At 38.4% G+C, this 15732-nt stretch overlaps 3 protein-coding genes across 5 annotated transcripts in view; 1 reads left to right on the top strand and 2 right to left on the bottom strand.

Moving 5' to 3' along the window:
• LOC149625257 (ATP-binding cassette sub-family C member 1-like) overlaps positions 1 to 15732 on the bottom strand; it is a 175447-nt gene that overhangs the window by 56252 nt on the left and 103463 nt on the right. The gene's annotated exons all lie outside the window — the stretch shown is intronic.
• LOC149625262 (uncharacterized) lies at positions 1055 to 5526 on the top strand. Of its 2 annotated transcripts, none has more exons than XM_089852065.1 (11): positions 1055 to 2345; positions 2402 to 2543; positions 2599 to 2826; positions 2887 to 2974; positions 3038 to 3447; positions 3504 to 3707; positions 3764 to 3895; positions 3947 to 4442; positions 4495 to 4784; positions 4843 to 5010; positions 5071 to 5526. In XM_089852065.1, exons 1-11 carry the CDS (start codon positions 1137 to 1139, stop codon positions 5394 to 5396), a joined length of 3693 nt encoding a protein of 1230 aa, XP_089708191.1. In that variant the 5' UTR covers positions 1055 to 1136; the 3' UTR covers positions 5397 to 5526. The 2 variants fall into 2 exon arrangements, with proteins under 2 accessions (XP_089708191.1, XP_089708192.1); XM_089852066.1 differs by having other exon boundaries at positions 2029 to 2345; positions 2434 to 2543.
• Positions 5981 to 7318, bottom strand: LOC149625263 (uncharacterized protein F54H12.2-like). The gene is made up of 2 exons (XM_089852124.1): positions 6701 to 7318; positions 5981 to 6490 (listed from the first exon to the last, which is right to left on the bottom strand). Exons 1-2 carry the CDS (start codon positions 7316 to 7318, stop codon positions 5981 to 5983), a joined length of 1128 nt encoding a protein of 375 aa, XP_089708250.1.

The following is a 15732-nucleotide window of genomic DNA, read 5'->3' on the forward strand; positions in this document are numbered from 1 at the left end:
ACCAATTGAAAATAAAATTCATATCTGGAAGTAATTCCCCTAAGTTCACTATTATTTGGTATAAATAGGGATAAAAAATAATTGAAGTGTTTGTACACTAATTGAAAATAAAATTCATATCTGGAAGTAATTCCCTTAAATGCATTATTATTTGGTATAAATAGCTGTTTCAAATTTCTTAAAAGCACCATTCCTTCCAACAACTACGTAAAGTAAAAGAAAAAACTAAAATGGAGACCAAACCAATCCGCCCAACTTTATGTAGCATCGTATATACGGCAACGTTCGGTTTAATAGCCCCGAACCTTTTATTCACTTTTCAAGTTTTAAAAAGTAATTGTTTCCAAGTACCACGGGACGTGGCATAACGGTATTTTCCCCGATGAAAGTAAGCGCCAAATTCGGGTAAATCTTCCGTATCACGCCAACTTGGAGAATATAAGGACGAACGGACTTAAAAAAAGTCAGCAGTTTATAAAGGTATGTTAATATTATCAATATTATATTTTGACTGTGTTTATAATTTGATTTTCTAAACTAGGTTGAGAAAGTCCATCTTCCTGTAGACGGAGAATCTGAGGTGGAGGATGTCCTTAGGTTCTTTGACATCGATGTAGCCACGATTATACCCGTCATCAACCAAGACGTTCCTACTTCCCCTCAGCCGGACGAAGCATCACCCCTGTCTCGAATTGAAGCTCCACCATCATCATCGACACCACCGCCTACCCCCGAGGGTAGTTCCACCACACCTGCACGTAAAAGAACCAAGGCCTCAAACCCCACTGACGGAGAACCAAAAAAGCGAGTGAGGAGAATGAAACCAGTCATTGAAACCGATGAACTCCAACGTCAAATCGACCTTCAGCAAATCATGCAGCAAATCCTGGATGACCCCGAAGACGATTTGGATGTACAAAATCAATAACATAAATATAATAATAAAAACATTTGAATTTAAATAAAACAAAAGTGTGTGAATCCACCCTTACTTTACTGACAGTCATAAATTTCCCCATATAGATAACAGAATTTCGAGTGTTGTTCGGGTGGGATTCCTATAAAAGGCTTGATAAATTTTATTTCATTTTATTTCAAATCCAAGTCCGCGAAGTTATAAACTTTAAATTTCAAAAATGTTTTCGTGTAGTACGTGTGATAAAAAATTTACCCGAAAGAAAGTGCTGGCAAGGCACATTCGCGAACAACATGATGGGGTTAAATATACGTGCTGCACTTGTGGTAGAAGTTTTGCTCGAAAAGAACGACTTAAACGTCATACTATCATGCACGATAGGGTACCCCATGTATCAACACCCAACCCGGTATCCCCTTCAACTACGGAGAACACGTTTTCGGAGGGTGCCGAGGAAATGTTGGCTTTGGGTGATGCGGTGCTAAGTGCGAGATACACCCCCAAAGATTGTCAAACCGATCTAGAGCTCTTTATCACACCCCTAACACCTAGTTTAATAACGTATTTGGAGAAACAACTATTCAAAAGGAAGGGGATCAAGTGGAACATTTTAATCCGAGTGCGATACACTAAAGTATTAAACAACGGGGTAGAAATCGAACATATTCCCTTCATCAGAAGTAAAACTGTTTCCACTCTCTTGGCGGTACAGTTTCAAAGTCAAATAGATGCCTGCGTTCAACACATTACGAGTCAAATGCAGGAATTCCAAGAGCTAGGCAGCAACTGGGTTATTGATCGCATTTTATATATGCAATTGGATGTTATTAAATATCTACCCCTAGTTGGGGGATGTTATATTCCTATGCCGGAAAGGGTTAGAAACACCATGAGTGTCATTAATGTAAAATCCGACGATGAAATGTGTTTTATGTGGGCATGTTTGGCTCATTTACACCAAGCTGATGAAAACCCAAATCAGGTGTCGAAGTACACCCAATTCGCGGATGAACTAGACTGCTCGGACATTTCTTTCCCTTTCACGCTTAATCCACATAAACTGAAAAAATTCGAGATGAAGAATAATCTCTCGATTAACGTGTTTGCTTGGGAAAAGGAAGTTTTTCCTCGTTACATTAGTGAAGAAAGGGTGGATAAAAGCCGCGAGATTGATCTACTACTTTTAACCAATGGAGTGAAACAGCATTATTGTCTCATCCGAAGTCTTAGTAGACTTTTGTCACATTTCACGAACCACAATGGTAAATCCGTCATATGTAGAAGCTGTTTACATAGGTTTACCGGATGTAATGCAGAAAATAATCATTCAGAGCACGTTAAACATTGCTCTATACATAAACCTCAACGAATTAAAATGCCACACAAAAACCCCGTTCTATCTTTTGATAAATTTGAATGGATGCAAAAGGTGAGTTAGCATAATTTCACATGAAAATTGTTAAATTTTTAATTTATTTCCCATAGTGCCCCTTCGTTATTTACGCTGATTTTGAAAGCATTTTAAATCGTTATCAAACTTGCGCGAACAACGAAATTCTCTCCTCCACCACGAAGCTTTCGGAACACGTTGCCTGTGGTTTTAGCTACGTAGTGATTGGACCGGATGGTACGTTTCTAAGGTCTTATCACCGTTTCTTTTGAATTCTAATAATTTTATCTAGGGAATCCCAAACCACCCGTTACATATCGCGGGTTAGACGCCGGCGAAATATTTCTAGAAAGTTTAATGATAGAAGCAGAGATAATAAGTGAAGCCCTTGAGGAAAACATTCCAATGAATCTAACTCGGGATGAATTGGAAGCCAGTAAGAAGGCGACCCACTGTTATATTTGTACTAAAATATTAACCGACTCGGACTGGGGTGTAAACGATCACTGTCATCTATCAGATGAGTTTAAATTCATAAACTACCTAATTTTGTATCGAATTTAATATCCATTAATTTTAAGCCGTTATCGTGGACGTGCTCATAACAGCTGTAACCTAAAGATGCGTCTTGGGAAGAAAATACCTGTAGTTTTGCATAACTTATCCAGGTAAATAACATAGGTGAGGAGCCATAATCTTAAATAACATGACCCCCCCCCCCTCCTATTTAGGTACGATTCCCACCTGATCCTCCAGAAGATTGGTCTTTTTAAGGACGAAAATATAACAGTCATCCCAAACAATACTGAGACCTACATAGCCTTTGGTCTCGGGAAATTACAATTTATAGATTCGCTAAGATTTATGGGCGCGTCTCTAGACACTCTGGTGCAAAATCTAGCTATGGGCGGGGTGGATAAATTTCGAATCCTCAGCTCATTTTACAACACTGAGCAAGTTGATTTGGCTCTCAAGGAATTGTCTTTCCCTTATGACTACATGGATTCGATAGCGCGATTCGAGGAAATTGAACTGCCACCCAAAGAGGCCTTTTACAATATTTTAACAGACGAGCATATTTCCGATGAAAATTACCTTCACGCTCAAAACGTCTGGAAAAAATTCGATATCAAAAACATAGGTCACTACCTAAATATAATATTTGTATTACAAATTATCACAAAATGGAATTTCTAGGCGATCTCCACGATACATACGTCCAAATTGACACATTACAGTTGGCGTGCGTTTTTGAGGAATTTAGAACTATGTGTCTCGATTATTACCGACTAGATCCCGCGCATTCCTATACGGGTCCGGGATTAGCTTGGGAGGCTGCCCTTTTGATGACGAAAGTAAATTTGGACTTGCTTTTGGATATAGACATGCATCTATTTATTGGTATTTATTTCAATGCCATTATTTGTTACATGGTTTTTTAAATTAATTTTCTTTAGAACGCGGAATTCGAGGGGGTGTGTCTCTAATTAGCAATAGATACGTCGAAGCCAATAACAAGTATCTTCCCAGCTTCGATCCCTCCAAACCGAGCAACTATATTATTTATTTGGATTTGAATAATTTATATGGTAACTAATCCACCTATAAATTTACTAGATTAAAACTAAACTTTTAATTAGGTACTGTTATGAGGGACTATTTGCCAATGAACAATTTCAAATGGGTGGACACAGATGATCTTCTCGGTTACACCGAGAAGCATATTTTGAATTTGACCGACGACTCCACACACGGGTTTATTCTAGAGGTTAACTTGGAATACCCCAAAAAACTACATCGTTCCCATAACTGCTTCCCGCTCGCGCCCGAGACGAAGAAGATAACGTCTGACATGTTTTCCCCATGCTACAAATTACTCATGGCAAAGAATGGACTCCCTATCAAAGATACTTTACCGAAGCTCGTGCCAACCCTGGAGACAAAACAAAACTATGTGGTGCATTATAGGAACCTAAAATATTACGTTTCCAAGGGACTGAAATTAACCGCGGTGCATAGAATATTATCGTTTGGTCAGGGACCTTGGCTAAGTTCCTACATTGACTTCAATACGGAGAAAAGGAAGAACGCTACCAACGACTTCGAAAAAGATTTTTTTAAATTAATGAATAACAGGTATAAATCGGCGTGTTTTCTGTAAGACCTCAACTAACATTTATTCTCATAGTGTTTTCGGGAAGACTATGGAGAATATGCGAAATCGCATTAATTTTACCATGGTTCAAACAGCTGAAATGGCGACCAAAAAAGCTTCATCCCCGACATTTGAAAAATTTATTATGTACCATAATGAACTGGTCGGCATTCAGATGACCAAAAAATCTCTAACCCTGAATCGTCCCATCTACACTGGTTTCTCCATATTGGATCTTTCAAAATTATTCTTGTACAGATTCCACTATGACTTTATCAAAGAGCAATACGGCAATAAGGCGATATTACAGTTTACCGACACTGGTGAGTTAACAAAATGCAAACAAATTTCAAACTAAACAAGATAATTTCCACATTTTAGATAGTCTTATGTACGACATAAGAACGGAAGACGTGTACAGCGACATGCAGAAACATAGTGATTGGTTTGATTTCTCGGGATACCCCAAATCACACCCACTTTTCAGCGATAAAAATAAAAAGGTTCTGGGAAAAATGAAGGATGAGATGAATGGAGCGATTATCAAAGGTTATTTTTGACGGGATAATTTCTTAACTTTACGAATTATATTAATATCCTTTCAATTAGAATTCGTGGGGTTGAGACCGAAGCTCTATTCAATATTATCCGAAGTTGGAGAGAAGAAAACGGCAAAGGGGATATGTCGTCGTGTTGTGAAGCGTTCCATTACCCATTCTGATTATCGCGAATGTTTATTCGACGAAAAAGAGACTACTTGCGTTATGAAAAGGATTCTCAGCGATAAGCACAATCTCTATACAGTTAGACAAACAAAGAAAGCCTTATCACCTTGCGACAACAAAAAATACATACTCGCTGACGGTATCCGAACATTGGCTTATGGTCATTATTTCATTGAAACTTTTAATAAAAAATGTGAAGCAATGGAATAAATGAAAACAAATTTTAAAAAATAAGAATTTTATTGAAACTTTTTGTACATAGCTATAGAATATGGCGACAAGCCAAAGCTATCGAAAAACATACGCAATTTAAATTGAAAATAAAATGTTTTAAGATAGATTTATCGAGTAATTCTTGTACATATATTCGGCAATCATACGATCATTAACATTTTTATTTTTAGAAAATCGTTTTATTATATCAAACATTTTAACTCCCCTACACCGATACAATGAAAAGTAAATGCAATATCCGCCACAAGTTTGACTTAATTCCCCCTGTAGTTGGCGTGAATTAAAAGTAACAGTTAGGCTGTTTCGCTCCACAAAATCGTTAAATTTAAATAAATCCGGAGGATTTCCATAGCTTTCAAAGAATTCAGTGTTTTTTCTTCTTGAAATATATATGGCCGTCCAATGTTTTCCTTTCCCTTTTGAGGTGTCAGTATTCACAATGTACAGAGAGGGGAACGTTTTAACAGTCTTTGGTAGTTTATCCGCCGGAAATACACCTCTGAACAAATTCTTAGTGTATGGGTCGCGCCTTAATATTCTCTCAAGTTGTTGGGAGTCCATTATGAGCTTTGATCGAATAGAACAGCTCGGTTTTTGTCGATTTCAATCAAAGATTGGAATTCGGAATAGTAAATCACGCTAATTGTTGACGACAGCGCTTCGGCAAATATTAACTCCAATCGGACACTACCGTTCTTTATAAAGTTGAAACTTTCAGTCGAACTACCGTTTAGGTCAGGTGTTAAGTCGAATACGAAAAGAGCATTACCATTGGCGAACTCGTCACGGTCAATGAAATTACCCTCGTCGATATTCCATTGTCCGGTTTGAAAAAAGAGATTGGCGTACGATCTCATACATAGGTTATCCTTAAAGTTGGGGTTTAAGGGTTTATGAGGTACGCTAACTCCATCAACGGATAAGGTGATTTGAGTCAGCGCTTCATTTTTAAAATTAAAAGGCGACATTTTATAATCACCCAAAAACGCGTTCTGGTCTACAAATCCAATTACAACTTTATTCGGTTGTTGGCCGCTAAATAAATTGTCTTTGACTGCTATCTTACTTCCCTGAGATATGGAAAACGTATTACATTCCGTACGTGTTATAGGGTATTTCATCGTGGCCAATTCTAGGGTTTTGGCGTGTGATATCATAATCTCAGGGGTTAGTTTAACTCTTCTTATGAATAACGAAGCGTGGGTAAATATAACTTTTGCTTTAATTCCGTCCGCATGTAAGCAGAATTCGTTGGGACTTTTGATAAATTTAAAATTCACATCGACCAGATTGGGGATGAAGCGATTTTGCTGGCATATATCGGCGTGTACGACACCGATCAAGTCTATAACCCCATTTTGGGCGAATTTACTCCGTTTCTCAAACCCTTCATTTTCGAAAAAGTCGTCAAAATGCCCTGCCGTATCTTTGTAGAATAGTGCCCCGGTCAAAAAACTCTTTTTCGCGGGACCACCAAATGTCAATAGCGTTTGAATCATGCTCTTGAATGCGTATTGTTGAGGACATGATGTAACTGATCTATCATTCAATGATACGTGTAGTTTACTAAAAAGACTGGAGAGTAATAGGTTTTCGGGTCCAACTTTATCCGCCTGAGTTGTCAAATTACCATCCGCATCGTACACAGCGGCTTTAGGTAGAGACCCATCCGCTTTAACCACTTTTACTTGTACTTGCAGGAGCGTGTTTTTCAAGTCCATGTATGACTCGGAGTTCCCGGTGACGGGAAATATAATAGCCTGATTTTCATCCACGTTGGAGGTAGAGTTATACTCCACCCATTGACTTCCTATTATCCCAGTTTGGGTATGGGGTACGTGAAAAACATTTAGTTCCAAGCTGACGCTGTTCATAGAGTTTGGGTGTGCGAGTGACATTATGAAAATATATCCGGGTGTAAAGATGATGACCTTCTCTTCTTCTTAGTTCGAACAAAACTGATGATGGGTGACACCTTGCGTTTCCTTTTACGCCCGTTTCCAGTTAGCTTGGTCACTTCTTCGGCTGCCCTTCTCAATGTTTCTTTACCCGCTTCTTTACCCCTAGTTCTCAGTGATTGTTTAATGGGTACACCGCTTGTATAATCCGTCGCAATTTTCGCGCCAGTATTCAAAAACTTTCGACCTAGGTACGTGGCACCCCTTTTAAGTAATGGCATGGCTGATCTGAACGCTGACGAGATAATTGACCCCAGACCATAACCACGTTGCACGGCCAAACCTCTATATACTGGGATGGATCCATGTCCAATTTGATTTAGATAATAATCCTCATAATCCTTAACAGAAACGTGACTCGTATTATATGGAGACATCCTTACACTTTGACCATCACGTCATAAATGGGGCGGAGCTTGAATTCAACGTAGTTCTTATAACAAGTGCCAAGTTCTTCTGGGTCTGAAATGTAGAGTGACGTGAACTTTCCCACGTTCGAACTTAACCGGTTTACCCATTTCACTCATAATGTTAATTTCAATTGTTTGGAAGTTGTTTTTCGCTATTGGCATGTAATGTGCTTTAGCAAACTCCTTCTCGACCGTGTCTCCATCCTTTCCATTTATACTTATAATTCTTAAGAGAGGGACGTCGGAGTCTCCTACCGATCGAGACTGAATTATATCAGAATACACGAATAAGGAGTGCATTCCAGCATCCATATCGCAACTGAATGGGGCGGTCATGGAAGTGAACACAGTGAAGTCTTTTTTGGAATTCCTCGTGAACCCTAATATAACGGCAATTTCGCTTGGGATATAAAGTTGATTCGTCCCTTTTAACTCGACCATCACCCGTCGATTTGGTTTGTTGTATGAAAACTCAACCCTAGATTTTATTTTTTCAGTAGCACCAGCATCGTCGTCGGCTGACAATATTTCGAGTAATTCCTCTACGGAACCATAATATCCGGGGGGTATAATTATCGATATAGCCCGGTTTTCATTCACTCCGTTAATTGTCTGTCCACTTTCACCAGAACCAGATCCCTCTTCTGGGAATTCATCCATTGCATTCGAAGCAACACCTACGAACGAATTATCCCAAATGCGAACTGCGCATTCCCTTTTTACATTATTCCAAGTTCTAGGATAGCTTATTTCAGCAAGAGCAACCTCGTGAGATCCCTCTAGTGTTATTGATTCCGGTAGATACGTTCTGAACTTGCTTATAGTATTTCCTTTGAAATATTGCGCAGAGGAATCGGAAGGTAATGTAATATAAAAACTCATTTTACGTCGACTTCTTGCACCCAGGAATCAAAGTCGGAACTATACCCTCGCCACCGTACGAGTAGTTCTTTAGAACCGTCTGGTTTTTTCCGTTTTCGTATTACTCTTTCAATTTTAAATGTACAGTTTTCCAAGTCCTTGCCTACTTTCTGTATTTCCTCTTTGTAGAACGTACCTGAAATGAGCTCGGAGTTCAAATCTTTCAGTTTATATACGGGTGGATCTCTCGGGATACGTTCTGTTACTTTGAATAATTCTCCGGTATAATTGGGTAAATACCCCTTTTCAAACTTTCTTTTATTTTTGCTTATTCTAACTAAATCATCAATTTCAAATGGGTATGAAACTGGCGGCGAAAAGTTAACTTTCCCGTATAAATTGAACCAGATTTGTTTCGAATTTTCCTCTGACACTTCAATGGGTTTGCATTTAATCGATCTGTGGTAGTTGTTATTATACGCTTCTAATAATTCAGGTAATACGTCAATGTATCTGTAGGTGTCATTTTGCGTAAAATAGCGGTACATTCGCTCCTTCAAGGTTCGATTAAATCGTTCAACGATACTACATTTCACCTCCGAGTGTGTGGCGAAAAACTTAATATCCAAACGTTTCAATTCACTTTGCAGTTCTTTATTTAGAAATTCATTTCCATGATCTGATTGCACAATCTTGGGTTTTCTACCAGACTCTAAAACGGATCTAAACGCCGCAACCATCGTAGATCCTTTCTTGTCTTTAATAGCAACGGCGAAGGCGAATTTACTGAATACGTCAATACAGCACAGTAGAAATCTATATCCGTCGTTATGACGTTTGATGTTTTGCATGTCTGCCAGATCGAGTTGCCATTGTTCATCTATACCGTACACAATAGTCTTGTTTCGTCTGAAGTTACGCCTTGCGGGTTTGTGTAATGTATACGTATCTTGACGTTGTAGGAACTCAATAACATCATTTAAGGAAAGGTTAATCCCCTTTTCCCTCGCAGCCCTATATAGACCCTGCACACCTCCGAAGCTTCCTGGATCTTTTTCATTGAAGTATATTTCTTCTAGTTTATCCATTAGTCGTGCAGTTTAAGGTTTTTTGAGTATACCAGTAAGCGAAATCAGATAGTTCGATAATTATTATAAGAAATAATATCAAAAGCGTCGTAATAACTTTGGGATTATTTAAAAATGAAACGGACAGGGAGGCAAGAAACCCTGTGGGAGAAGGATCGTTACAACCTTCCATGATAACTCTAAAGTAATTTGTGAGAGAAATGAAACGGGGTGTTGGTTTTTATTCTTTATTTTAACTTTATCCAATTACGAAACCCATTACCATACATAGATTCCGGGGTTGGTGGTGTGTAATCGATGTTTGGTACATCTAGGGAGGTACTTGATACATCCAGAGGTACAGCACTGGTAGAGTATTCAAATGGGAACTTATTTTTAACAAGAGTTTTGGGTACATTTTCTTTTATAAGCAGATCGTAAAATTTGTCTAATCCAGTGACATTGTATCTCGATTTGCTTTTATATGCTTTAACAGTTTGGTGTAAAATATCCATAATATTCGACCCGACGATTGGTTGTCCCCTGTATATAAGTTCCCCGTTGGGGGACCAATTAATCTTGGAGTTGATATCAATCCACTTGTATAAGGCAATGGCCGGTTTGAGGTGTGAATCCGGTATTGTCATGGCTATTTCAGAATACCAATCTTTCTTTTTCTGTTGTTTAACAGGTTTCTTCTTTTTTCTTTTGTTAATAGCACTTGTTAATATATGGTTGTACATGTTAACTTTTTGCGTCTGGTTTAATTTGCTATCATCCAATACAGTCTTCGTATCCAAATTTTCACCAATTTCAACTTTTGGTTGCGAGTTTAATCGACGGTAAACTTCTTCAGGTACCAAAATCATCTTTCTAGCCATTTTTAATTGCTCTGCTTATAGCCGCACCAGCAGCACTGCTAACAAGTGATAAGAGGGGGGCTAACAAAAGAGGTAAAAATCCTCCTTTTTGAATAAGGATCTTTTTTCGTTTTGCTACAGTGCTTTGTTTAGATAACTTCCGTAACATTGGACAGTGCTTCTTCAATCGTTTCTTCTGGTCATCTGATAACTTCACGTTACCGCGTAGGACATTTATACAACATTCCACTATAGCCTTGATAGAGTCATTACTAGCGTGTTTGATAGCGTATTTTCTCTGACACGCATTACAAGTAGTCAGATACTTTAAGAAATGTTGATGCGTATGCACCCTTTTCATTTTGGAATAAAGACTGCGGCTTCTTCGCCCGGTATGAGTCCCGTCCGTAGTCTGTGATCATCTGACGTCGTTGGCTTTAAATCAACCCATAAATACCCAAAATCTCTAGCAATTGCCTGATGGAACGCGTCGATGAGGTATTTACTATTAGTGGGACAAATCTGTTTGGCTAAATGAAATATAGCCGATTTATCTCGAGGAGATTTGAATATTATCAAGTAGTGGGCGTTTAAATTTAATGTTCTAATTTCCTTCCCAGGGTAATATAAATTTTGCATCAAAATAAAAACAGAGGTGTTTTTATGGTGCGATCCCCGTATGAACAAATTAGTTACATCCTTGTTATTAGATATTTCACAGAGTAAATCGTCAAGTATAACAAAATTCTTGATATTGGGGTCTAATATATTCACATTTAATATACCTTCGTGAAATTCTACGGAAGGCGTGTGATCTAATACCGAATTAAATAATTTCGGTTGATATTCAGTGTAACACCATATTATCCTATCTGGAGGGGGTGATATACATATATCTTTATACTTTATAAGGTTAGCTACAAAGTATGATTTTCCCGATTGTGTCGCCCCGGCTATGAGACCATTAAATGGATGTTGTAAGCTGAAGTCCATTTTAAGGAATGAATCACTTTTTAAGAATCAAGTTGTTTTTTATTACAAATATTCTTTGACATTACATTCGATTTGACCAATCATGATTTATTAGGGTGTGACATCTTCAGATTTTAATAGTAATTTTTTCGATTTACAAGCAATATTACAAAGCATATATTCGCAGAATTGTTCATCCAGAAATGTATTCGCGGTAAAGTCTTTTGTAATCTCGGAATAACTCATTTTACTCATAGCTAATGTAAAATTCATTTCAACACGTGTATTCCAGTCGTACATTATGCATTCGTGTTTTATTTGAGAGGGATTATCCCACTCACATCCGTCACAGGTTTTAGAAATTGTTTCCCTTAACTGGTCTAGCACACGTTTCTGAATTTTCTCGTGAATCCGTTTAGCCTCACCTAGAAACGTTGTAACTTCGTCGTATTTCTCCAATAAAGCAAGCCAGAGAGGTTTTGAGATGGCAAAACCGACCTTCGTAGGATAGTGTTTACCGTAGTTCACACCGCTACCCAATCGCATTTCTCGGATGTTAATGATTCTGGTATCTTGAAATTCGGACAAGTCAACTCGTTTCGTTTGTGATCCCTCGAAAAACCAGGCAGATGGAAAGACTGTTTCACCGTCAAAGAACTTTGAAATTTCCCTACGCTCCTGGTAGAGTTCACCGAATTCATGTTCGGTCAAAGTAATTAAGGGACCTCCATTCAGACAGCCCAACTGAATTTCACAGTCCGGAGTCACGCTAATTCCTTTAAGTGTAGAAATTGGAAATATCTTGGCGGTGTGCCTGCATAGAAATTCTGAGTTAAAATAATTCAAACATCAAACTCTTATTAAATACATAACGTATACGTACATTTTTAGTTCTTTACAAGTCCAGAGAATGAATTCAAGTTTCAATGACATGTCTTTTTATACTCCCGGTTGTTTACTTTACACTCAAAGGTGTCAATAAGATTTTTCGCATAAGTCTGCAATTTTACAGAACCCCATCGCAATATCTGAAAACCATTCTTCCACCCTTTACTGTATTAGTTCCATTTCAATAGATAAACAATCGATTTATAAACTCGAGAAATAAACTTTTCACGCTACCGCCTATGGATACACCAAATTCCCGGGAAAATTTTCGCTCTCTTGGGTTCCTCGTTCGAATTGGGGGTGATTTTATGTCGTTGGCTGATAAAATGCTATCGGTATTTGCGAAGAATTATCACGGCGTTGAAATTTTTGATTTTCCATATATAAAAGCACGGTTTAGGGTTCCGGGGGTATCGCCGTAAAAAGTCCACTGACACGCCGGTAGCCATTTTGGGGTCCCGGTAAACGGAACCCAGAACCCCGTTATCTCATTCTCTCAATTTCATATTACTGATGTTAGCACCCTAGATGCTAGTGTGAATAACTTCGTTATATTAGACGACTTACTATGTGAAATAGCGAATAATAAGGACGTGATGAATCTTTTCAATAGAGGTTCGCACCATAGGAATACCTCAGTTTTAATTTTATTGCAGAATCTTTATTATCCCGGGAAGGAAATTAGTACCTTAAACTTAAATGCCCATTACTTGGTTATATTTAAAACACCACGTGATCAGTCTGCCATTTTCCATCTTGCGAAACAAATTTCGCCGGGAAATAGTAAGTACGTGGTAGACTCCTTTAGACAGGCGACGTTGGAACCTTACGGCTATCTGTTTGTAGACCTTAAGTTTAACACCCTAGATAACCACCCTATCAAGGTTCTTGGGGTGCGAAGTTATCAACGCCGAAGACTACGGTTGCCCAAGATTATCAAGTATCGAGTGCGAATCCCCTAGAGCCTGTACATTCCATAGGGACAGCAACAACTGCACCTTGGTGAAGGCGTCCAAGCTAGCGAAATGGCTCCGTCAAAACGAGTCGGCGATAATTTAAATTTTTTTAAATATATTGCAAATTGTAACTTATGCCAAAGAAATGCTGCACTAAAATTTGCCAATAAAGAAGCGATTAAATCTATTGTCGAGTGTTGTATAAATATCCTACGGGGAAATGTCCCTCTTTCAGAGGAAGAGAAGGAGCGGTTGAAGAAACATCGACACGTTAAAAGAAAAGTTACGTCTAACATCCTCCCTTCAAAAAAGGAAACTATTAATTCAAAACGGAGGTTTCATCCCTTTACTTCTCGGACCGTTACTATCTGTCATTAGTTCAGTAGCAGGTGCGGCGATAAGTCGAGCTATTAAGTAAAAATGGCGCGAAAAATGTTATTAATTTCCGAAGAAACGTATAATAGGTTAAATTTAAATAATGTTTTAAAAGTCGACACTTCAATGAAGTTGGATAAGGAGGATAAGTTGAAATCCATCATAAACGATGCCAAATTAAACGATACCGATAAATTATTAAGATATAACCACGTACTTTCGAGGGAAATTAGTAAAACGGTGAAGAGGACGAAAGTAAAACCAGCGAAAAACCGGAATTGGAGTTCTGAAATCGTCTCTTCGGTTCCTTCCTATAGCGCAGTAGATTGTTTGAACTTGTACAAATGGATTGACCATATATCAAACATAAGATGGACACACGCCGGAGAGTTAATATATGAGAACCGTAAAATCATCAGCTCAAATATAATTGATTTATTAGCTTTTACTACGACGAGTTCTAAAAAACGGTCGCCCGTAATTGGTGCCTCACAGTTTTACCAACTTTTGTATACGGCTAATGTACCAAGAACATTAATTAAAATTAGAAAAACAGACCTACCACCGCCTGAAAAAAGTGAAGCGAAGAAAGAAAAAGTGGAGAAAGAAGTGAAGGAGGATTATTATTTCCCCGCTCAGACTGGTGAAGGATTCGGAAATTGGATAAACTTGTAGCACTTGTTTTTAATAAAATACGATTCATTTACATTCCACGTTTCATTCATTTTAAGTATTCCGATATGGAAGGTTGTGATAATCAGGTGGGTACTTTTGTGGTGTTAGCCAACCTAGTAGACACATTTTTTAAATCTCCTAAAATTTTAAGTGTGGTTTTAGTTTTTGCCATATTCCTAATTATAGAGGTTAGCGATTTTCTCTTCAGGCATTATCATAGTGTAACCAACTGCACCCTTAATGGATAGACTAAAAGAGATTTATTCTAATGTTTCTGACCCGGGTTCATATGGAAGTGTTCTCGGATTATACCGAGCAGCTATAGAGGTTGGGTTAAAGGTTACGGTAAAAGACGTGGAGAAATTTTTAAAAGCCCAAAATACTTATACATTACACAGGAATGCTCGAAAAAACTTTAAGAGAAATAGGACAATAGTTTATGGGATCGATGAGCAGTGGCAGATTGATTTAGCTGTTCTGAAGAACCTAACTCATCACAATAAAGGGTTCAGATACCTCCTGTGCTGCATTGACGTTTTCAGTAAATACGCCTTTGTGGTGGCTACCAAGGACAAGAAAGGACCAACCATCCTTAGGGCTTTTAAGGCTATTCTCGAGTCTGGTCGCTCGCCGAAGCGAGTGCAAAGTGACCACGGTAATGAGTTCATATGCAGGGATGTTCAGAGAGAGTTGAAAAGAAGAGGGATTGAGTTCTTTGCCCCGGATTCCGAACAGAAGGCTACGATAGTTGAAAGGTTCAACAGAACTCTAAAAAGCCGCATGTATCGGTATTTCACGCAAAACAATACCTATAAGTACATTGACGCTCTTAAATACATGGTTCAAGCTTATAATAACAATTATCATCGATCCATAAAGTGTGAACCTGTTGAAGTCACACCCGAAACATCGAGACGGGTATGGGAAAACCTTTACGGCGATATCGACTTCTCCCCACCATTAAAGTATCCTTTCGATATTGGTGACGTAGTCCGGATAAGCAAATATAAGAATATTTTCGAGAAGGGTTACTTGCCCACGTGGTCGGAAGAACTTTTAAAAGTGGTGGAGAGATTACCTCGTAGTCTACCGGTGTATAGGATCCAGGATTTGAATTCGGAACCGATTACTGGTATTTTTTACAAGGAACAATTACAGAAAATGGGTAAAGACCTAAATTCTAGCGTGTTTAAAATAGAAAAGATATTGAGGAAACGTCGCAGACCCGACGGGACGCTAGAGAAGCTAGTACGTTGGAAAGGATACTCTCCGTCTTTTGACAGTTGGGTT

This window comes from Phalangium opilio, unplaced genomic scaffold, assembly GCF_054372755.1.
Source record: "Phalangium opilio isolate 3A_F unplaced genomic scaffold, DU_Popi_V2 ptg000105l_1, whole genome shotgun sequence".
Classification (NCBI taxonomy): Eukaryota; Metazoa; Arthropoda; class Arachnida; order Opiliones; family Phalangiidae; genus Phalangium; species Phalangium opilio.